This window comes from Nicotiana sylvestris, chromosome 6 (assembly GCF_000393655.2).
Source record: "Nicotiana sylvestris chromosome 6, ASM39365v2, whole genome shotgun sequence".
Taxonomy (NCBI): Eukaryota; Viridiplantae; Streptophyta; class Magnoliopsida; order Solanales; family Solanaceae; genus Nicotiana; species Nicotiana sylvestris.
This window is the reverse complement of record NC_091062.1, coordinates 86,083,371-86,092,020: the sequence shown is the minus strand read 5'-3', so window position 1 is coordinate 86,092,020 and position 8,650 is coordinate 86,083,371. Positions and strand designations below refer to the sequence as shown.

At 37.9% G+C, this 8,650-nt stretch overlaps 2 protein-coding genes across 3 annotated transcripts; one reads left to right on the top strand and one right to left on the bottom strand.

Annotated features, from left to right (window-relative positions):
• Window positions 1-1,059: 1,059 nt before the first annotated feature.
• Window positions 1,060-1,482, top strand: LOC104226494 (uncharacterized). The gene has a single exon (XM_009778504.1). It carries the CDS (start codon window positions 1,060-1,062, stop codon window positions 1,480-1,482), a length of 423 nt encoding a protein of 140 aa, XP_009776806.1.
• Window positions 1,483-2,053: 571 nt separating this feature from the next.
• On the bottom strand, window positions 2,054-8,055 carry LOC104226493 (protein JOKA2-like). 2 transcript variants are annotated; one of them, XM_070150313.1, is made up of 7 exons: window positions 7,987-8,055; window positions 3,904-5,144; window positions 3,701-3,824; window positions 3,350-3,601; window positions 3,068-3,217; window positions 2,452-2,979; window positions 2,054-2,326 (listed from the first exon to the last, which is right to left on the bottom strand). In XM_070150313.1, the coding sequence occupies exons 2-7, from the start codon at window positions 5,076-5,078 to the stop codon at window positions 2,231-2,233; spliced, it is 2,325 nt and encodes a 774-aa protein (XP_070006414.1). In that variant the 5' UTR covers window positions 5,079-5,144; window positions 7,987-8,055; the 3' UTR covers window positions 2,054-2,230. The 2 variants fall into 2 exon arrangements, with proteins under 2 accessions (XP_070006414.1, XP_009776805.1); XM_009778503.2 differs by lacking the exon at window positions 7,987-8,055 and adding an exon at window positions 6,117-6,339.
• Between the last annotated feature and the right edge of the window lie 595 nt (window positions 8,056-8,650).

Below are 8,650 nucleotides of genomic sequence, written 5' to 3'. Positions count from 1 at the left end.
AGAAGTCGTACGGTGCACCGTCACTTCGGACTTGTTGGATAATAAAAGAAGGCAAATGAACTACTAATAAAGGCATGAGTCTGATATAAAAGGTCGGAGAAATATTGCTTTATAGCCTAGGACGGTGCAGAGGCCCATAGCACACCCAAGCAGGGTGACAAAAGTAGCTCACTTTTCAAGTAACCGCCCACTCAGCTCAAGTTTGAACGAGTTGGTATACATTTTATTTGTTGATTTGATCTAACGAGAACGGATCGGTAATGTAACTCGAACGTCACAATACAACACACATCCAAATGTACAAAAACATAAATTTAGAATTGATATTTATGTAATTTTAAGAGAAAGAAGGGATATTGGATCATATTGGACGGGTTGACGTTATATGTTAATTAATTAGATCTGTTTTAATCCGTTCAAATTTTATTCAACCCGTCTATTTACCAGCTCTTCGTCCATATAGCCAGACACACCACTCATTTTCTTACTTTTTGTGCCCTCAAGGTTGGGGAAGGAGTGGGGGTCCTGTAATCTGTTGTATTGTGGCCAATCATGATGAAACAAAATCACATACGTTCTCGTTCCAAAAAAATAGAAAAGGTGATATATCATTTGCCTGTGTTCAATTTTGTACTATTTGTATCCTCTTATCTTAGTCTAAAAATGAGAGGATAATTGCTATCCTCATAGTCTAAAAGGGTCAGGTCCCTGTGGACAATTTTGTACTGTGCATATATTGAAAATTGACAAAACGTAATGGAAAACACCAACTAGAAGGACCAGAAATGAGGCTTATGCACATTGTATCTCCCAAGTTTTACATATCAGCTCAAGCTTTACCTCTCTATTTCTCTATTTAAACTAAATAATGGTTTGAAAGGGCTTTTTTCTCTACATCTAGCTTTACTTGGTATAAGAATTTCCAACTTCTTGAAAAAACTACCTACTCCTATTTTTAATCGGATTTGGTCTTTACGAACTCAAGCTAAGTGTCTAAGATCCTCAACATGAGGCTTGTAATAAAAGCATGGCCCATACAATACTGACTTAACACGGACAATGAAGCAAAAGCAGGAAATTCAAGACCTTGAAATCCTCAAGGCTGTGGCACAAGCATGGCATGGTCACTCCAGCAGCCGTAGGACAGCTGTCGAATTCCACCCTCACTGCCGTAATTTCAAGAGCAAGCCATCAAGATTCAAGCTTGAAGCTATGAGCAAAGTGTCTACCAGGAAAATTTATGGTGCAGGTAGCTGGGATTTTAAGCAATCCCTTTGGGATTCTTATGAGCTTGTAAATGTATCCAAAATGTTAGAGATGGAGCTAATGCTAGACCATCCACTTTCTGCATTGGATGAGCTAAACTGGAATATTGGTAAGAAGCATGAGAGTGAAAAAAGCTTAAGAGACTTGTTCAACATGTCATCGAGGAGATTTAATGAAGCTGAACTACCAAAAGATAAGGGTCTATTCTTTTTTTAAAACACGTTCTCATGACTGTAGCTTTCCGCATAATATGTAGATTCATTTCTGTAACTAGACATGACATCTGTCTTTCACCACCTCTGGTTTTCACGTCTCAGAAATTTAATTTTTTGTTGCAAATCCCATGTCAACAATGTTTTAAAGATAATCGACGGAAGAGAAATACTGGTCATATGGATTTAGTATATCAAGGCATTCACTTCTCCACAGATAAACAGTCAAGCTACTAACAGTGATTGTACTACAACTCAAGATGGAAGAGAAGTTGTATGAGGCGTCTCACAAATTTGTGGACCCCAATTTGGGTCCACAGAAATTTGGATCCACAAAACCGTGAGACGAAAAGGAGCCTCTCTAGTTGTATGAGACACAAAAATAAAACTTCTCGACTGTAGTCATACTAAAGGGAGAAGGTATTATTTGTTTGTATGTTTTTAAAGTGAGGAGGTAATAGAGGATGTTGCAAGATAGAAATGAGTAATATAGCTTTATGAATCAGGACTAACAATCTGGTTGATAGAGTATAACTTCAAAGAGTAAAACCAAAGTTACGGGACTGCACAAATCGAAACCTAAAAGTGAGTCTCAAATGTATTGGTATAACATTTTTAAAACTGAAAATCGAAAATACCAAACCAAAATCTTTCAAAGTTGTACAAACCGACTGATGAACACCCCACTTCCAATTTATTTATAACAGTCTATTGTAAGCATCACATATTGCACATGTAGTGCCGACTTGCTCCTAATTTTCTCCAGCAATAAGATCCATCACAACACGCTTGATACTTCCATTATTCTTCTTAAGTAGCTTCCTGTTCATCTCTTGGTTGTGGAAACCCTGCATTCACAAAATACATAGTCAAAAGCCAGAAGTTGGTCCTTGCTTTTAAGCAGGATATGTGGAAAAGGAATGTACAGATTTCAATGTCAACTGCATTTTCAATGACCTCTACATTAACCTACCATCTCCTCCAGCTCTTCAAGGATAGGATCCCAGTCGGCAACACCGCAAAGATCATCAACTGCCTGTTCCAAGTCATACTCGTTCATCCTCAAGATTTCTTTGTTTAAGTCTACCTGTTTGAAACCCATCTCCTCCAGTTCCTTGAGGAGGGTCGCCTCAACGTCACTGTTTCTTCTAACATCCTGTGAAGATGCCTGCATCTCAGTAACAGAGGGTGGTGTAGCAGAAGTAACAGCTGGTGCTTCCTCAGATAAATCAATGGGATTTGAAATTGATGAACCAGGTGCTGAAGGAGAGACGCTCGACTTGTCACCAACAACAGTTAACAAGCTATCATTAATGCTTGGCTTGGATTCCTCCTGCTCCTTAATTGGGTTTCCAGCAACCACTGGCTCAACCAACCCCATGGTTGGGTTTGAGAGTTCAGGTCCATCTACGCCACTGCTGGCCGGAGGGAAATTCAAGTTCAAGTACTGAGAGGATTCATCAAACAACTCCTTTTTTGGAAGGTTCACCGAGGGATCAACCTGCATGAATGAATTATAACCATTCAAAATCAGCATAGAAGCTAACTCTTATCATCAAGGAATAGTGTTGCAAGCAAACAATTCTCACCTGGATAAGCACCCATACACGCTGACCAAAGTTTTGCCCTGAAGGTGAGGCCATCCTCCAGTAGGAGATGTACTTACCAGGAAGCTCAGGAGCAGTAAAAATAACTGCCACATCAAGCTCCTGGTTAACCGCCAAGCCATCCGAAGTAATCTGCAGTTCAAGGGACACAGTATCCTCACATCTTTCCAGATATATAAATTAATAAACTGTTAACAGGACAAGAATGTGGATGGTCAACAATGGGGAATCACAAAAAGCAAATACTTGCGTGTAAATTCTAACCTGTAAGTCAACAGAGCATGCATCACATAATCTATCTCCCCCAATCCAAACAAGTTTTGTTCCTTTTGGCCAGACAATATTACCATTGTTCCTCATTCTCCAGATCTTGATAAATGGAGACGAAGGAGCCATGATACTGCCATCAAGTACACTGACATCCTCTATGAAGCAGCTGTCCAGCTTAGGTCGACCCGATTTCAACCCACAGCCTTGAGATACTTGTGGAACGGTAGGGGAGCGCATCCACCCATTCTACAGACAGAAAAAGAGTAGACAGAGTTGATAAAACAGAGAGAGAGAGAATACACATAGAAAATTGGAAGAAAGAAAAAAATGATGAACTCCTTATACAGGATCATATAAACCCTTGAAAGCTAAGGGATGCTGGTAAGTAACAGGACGATCCATTCTGATGTAATCAACATCATTTCCCATTTGTGCAAAGCATATGCTGCAGAGATCATAGTCCTCCTTTCTGCATGAACACGGAAGATTTGATGAGTCAGTTAATGTCGACAAGTTAAATAGTACAAATACAAAGTTACACATCTTACACTTTAGATTTGAACCTAGGGCCAGTTATAGGATGAACCCCACAACCATCACAACGAACACCTCTATGAAAAGTTGTTGCTGCCCCATCACTGTGATTATGGTTCCTTTTAAATGGTATCTCAAAAGGAGAGTATTGAGGCAGCACAGTGTCTTTTGCCAAAGGCACCCCAGTCATGAGATATGAACTTGGAGATCTAAAACAATTTGAAAGCATATCGGATGAACTACCATTGCAACCCAAACTACGAGAGTCCCAGAGTATTTTTGCAAAATTGGAACTTGCAGAGCCACCTGGCTGTTTATCAGCTGCCTTTTCTAGGCCCGAGGGTGAGGAACTAGAATACGAAATACCAAGAGCCTTTCCGACAAGATGGGAATCACCAAATTTCTTACTTTGTTCCTTCTTAACATCAACCAGACATGTGTTAGGCTTAGGATCTTTGGATAACGATTCACATTGAGTTTCACTCCGATCTGGTTGGGAAGATCTCAGTTTTGAGGCATCTGTAGATTCAGTATGATTTTTGGGTTGGCTTGCAAATTTAAAGATTGCGTCCTCAGCATTCTCTGCAGGGGATGGCTCTTCCTTTTTGAGGGACGACTCTCCACTTTTAACACTAGTAAATGCTTGTGAGGTTGTTTCATCTACGACACAGCCAATTAAGTCTTTTGTCACTGTCACACCCGTATTGATTCCAGATGCTGGACCCTGTGAGCCAGTTTCTGAGGCAGGCTGAGATCCCGAAGCCTGCTTTAAGTAGGATAAGCCGATCGCCGAGAGAGATTTGGAAAGCTCAGCAATTTCTTGGGCAGCTGATGAGGCTTTAGCAGCCATGTCTGCAGAGTGCTTTAAGATTTTTCCGCTTTTTGATTCTGGCAAAGATTTGAGAAGATCAGAAACACTCGAATTTATGTTCGGAAATGTAGGCTGGACCACTGGGGATCTCAGGGAGGTAGAATTTCCACTAGATGCATCTGAAGATCTGATAATCTTTTTAGCATTCAATCTCACAGATATTCGCAGGGGATTCAGGTTCTGCCTCGTGATATCCTGCAGATCTTCATCATCAACGAGTGTTACAACATCACCGTCCTCATCAATGTATGTCAGTGTGAGTTTAGTATTTGGAGCAAAGTTGAAAAGTTGAAAGATCTTGTCTCTCAATCCATCCATGTTAAGACCAAGTTTATCATCAGCAACACGGGCATTGAATCGTCTAAGTGTCTTTCCATAATTCACCTATAATGTATCCAGAGCCAGCAGAAACCCATTAGTACCGACCAAAAATCATCCGTAGGAGGCTACAGTAAATGAGTCGAAACATAATCAATGGAACATAAGAAAATTAACCAAAAAAGCACAAACAGAACCTCTGCTAGCTCTCCTCCTCAAAAGACATTTGTTTCAAGAGTTAAACCAATGTCAAGGAGTCTAATGTTATCATGGAAACAGAACCCGACATATATTCATACAAGTGTTTATACATAGACAAGATTGCATAGCATGTGGAATACCCTGAAGGTCACAAGGATCATAGGAAAAGCTAGAGTATAACAACAAGTACGCCTCTGTCCGAAACAAGTTGGGGTCAGCTATATGAATCTTCATATACCATGTTCACTCAAGCCAACATTTTACAAAATAAAAATAAAAATGAAATCTATATTTTCTACTGGCATAAGAATCTCTATAGGGCTAAAAGATCCTAGAAGGCATATAAGAGCATCTCAGGCTAGATATAATAAGAACATATAAGAGTCTCAAATAGGAAAAGCTAGAATATCCGGCAAAAAAAACATATGAGAGCAATTTTAACAATAAATTAATCGACTACTTCGCAATTCAAAACTAGTAGGATCAGCTCACGAGTCTCAAACTCCTAATCCGTAAAGTGAAAAATAACCTAATAATTAGTGCTTAAATCATATGTGAATATCAAATCGTCAACGGGAAGGAAAAAAAGAAAATCCACAAACCAGAACCCTCTAAAGCATTTATTTACAGCTTAACGATCACCGCATTGAAACCTCTAATATTTTCTACATCATGCAGTAAAAGGAATATTTTTACACTGCAAAACAATTGCTTAATTTTGGTATTACCACATCTCAACATAGAAAAATAAGAAAAATTGATCACATACGAAAAATACATGCAGGAACAGTAAAAGTTCATTAAACCAAAACAAATGAATAGCCTAAAACATCAAACCTTGATCACGATAGAAGACTCCATGGCGGTAGAGCCAGCGTTCGGGGTAAGCCGCACAAACGTTTATACACAAAACTAGTATATATCTATAGGATTACGATAAGAATTATAAACCCTAACCCTAGAGTTAAAATTCAACAGAATGGAGCGATATAATCGGTGAAATAGAAGCAGATGAAGAGACTCCCTAAAACACATCTGAATGTGTATTAAGATTAAGATTAAGATATCTTAATCTGAATAGGCTATATTAACATAGAATAAAAATAATTAAAACTGTTTAATTTTTAACATCTGAATATATAAAATTTATTTTTATTTAAAAATTAATAACATAAAATTCAAATGAAATATTAACAAATTCAATATTCTATCAATAAAATATATAAATTTTTAAAATATGATAGTTGTTGGTGGTGATGGCTAACGGATGAATGCCGACTAGAAGCAGTGATTTGTGGTAATTTTGGTTGATAATGGTGGTTCGTGCTAGTAGCAAGTAGTGATTGGTAGTGGTGGCAATTATGATTGAGGATGGTGGTGGTAGGTGTTGATAGTTAATAATGGCGGGTGGTGGTAGTAGATGTGACTGAGGAAGGTGGTGGGTGGGTGGTGGTAGGCTATAATGATGGGCAGTTGTGGTTGTTGATGGTGATGGAGTGGTCAGTTATAATAGTTGAGGTGGAAAGTGTTGATTGTGGGTGAGAATGCTATATGGTGGTCGGTGTGGTGGGGATAGTGAGTGGTGATGGTCGATAATGTTGGCGGCTATGATTGAGGATTATGGTGGCGTGGTGGTGGTGGCGGCGGCGGCATGGTGGTAGTTGATAATGGTAGGTTGTGGCGGCAGTTAATAATGAATATGTGATAACATCTTAATGAAATTAAATCTTTGTTATAGATCTTAATCACACAGACCTATTAAGACCCATTAAGTGGTTGTGAAGTAAAAACAAACAAACATCCTTAATGATTAAGATCTGAATAATTAAGATTCAGACTTTAAAAACAAACGCACGTAATGTTTGAGATCTTAATAATTAATATTCAGACCTCCATTAAGCGCAAACAATTGAGGCCTTATATTGTTTCTTTTTAGCGCATTTATAGTTTGGGCTCTGTTTTATATTTTTTTCTTTTGTTTTGTTAAATTTCCGTGCTTGGTTCCGAAGAATACTAGGAGACTATTAGCCCGTTTGCCCAAGTTGTAAAAATCAGCTTATTTTGATAAGTGCTTTTTTTCAAAAGTGTTTTTCTCAAAAGTACTTTTGGTGAGAAGCAGTTTGTATTTGACTAATTAGTTTGAAAAACACTTCTGAGCAACAATTAGTGTTTGTCCAAGCTTTAAAAAACTGCTTCTAACTGTATTTTTCTCAAAAGTGCTTCTCAAAAAAGTGCTTTTGGAGAGAAGCTACTTTTTTCTGCTTCTCCAAAACTGTTTCTGCTTCTCCTCAAAAGCACTTTTTTTCCTTCCAAAAGCTTGGCCAAACACCTCATTTTTTGACCAAAAGTGTTTTTGGCCCAAAAAAGCACTTTTGGCAAAAAAGAAGCTTTGCCAAACAGGCTATATTATATAAGGAAGCCAAAAACTCATTTGAAACGGCAGAGTTGCGTGTACTTGTTGATTCATTAATTAGAGATCATAATTTATTTATTTTTTAATTCAAAGAGCCACAATTATTGGTGTTATTTGATCTATACAAGATTATCGAGTTCTTCATTGGAAAATTATAATTTTAACTTTTAATAATTATATTTGGAAAGTTTTTACTCATAATTATGTAAGAAAAATGAGTGGATAATATTAACTAAGAACAAGAAGGAAAAAAGAACAACTTATCAAAAATACTGTGTCGTGGCAAACCACTACCTTGAAAGAGATTTCGGTCCGACTGGGTGCAAATCATTTTGTCCGGTCGCTCTCCAAGGTTCCACAGCACCTCCAAACGCGTGCACTCGTGGCTGGAAGTTTAGAATTTGTACAAAACAGTTGCCCAGAAAAAAGAGAATATGAAGGTATTTTCTGTGTTGGATAATCTGTAGCTACAGAAATTAAAATATTGTAGGAAGAAAGATATGATTAGCAAGATGAATTCTTGATTAAGAATTGAATAATTATGGTGGCTAATGACCATCCTATTTATAGCATGAATATGAGTTTAGTTTCGTGACAAGTGTCTTACTTACTTGTCAATTTTCTTTTATGTAAGATGACAACACATCTCATGCAAAATGACACATGGCTTAGCAAGACCATTTGTCAAACAATCTTTTAAATCAATGTCACATGTAAAAACTCTTGCCATGTACCAATTATCTAAGAGTATTTGGCCACTTGGAAATAGGTAGGACACATGAAAAATAAAAAGACCCATGGCTATTGATTGTAAATGGATTTTCAAAAAGAAATCTTTGACTTTGCATTATAAATAACACCAAAAACTTTTGTTAGAGAAGGGTTTCATCCGACCGAGTGTGTCGCCTTAGGGTGAACCAGCTCTCTTTGCAAGAAAGAAAGATGGGTCGCTACGAGT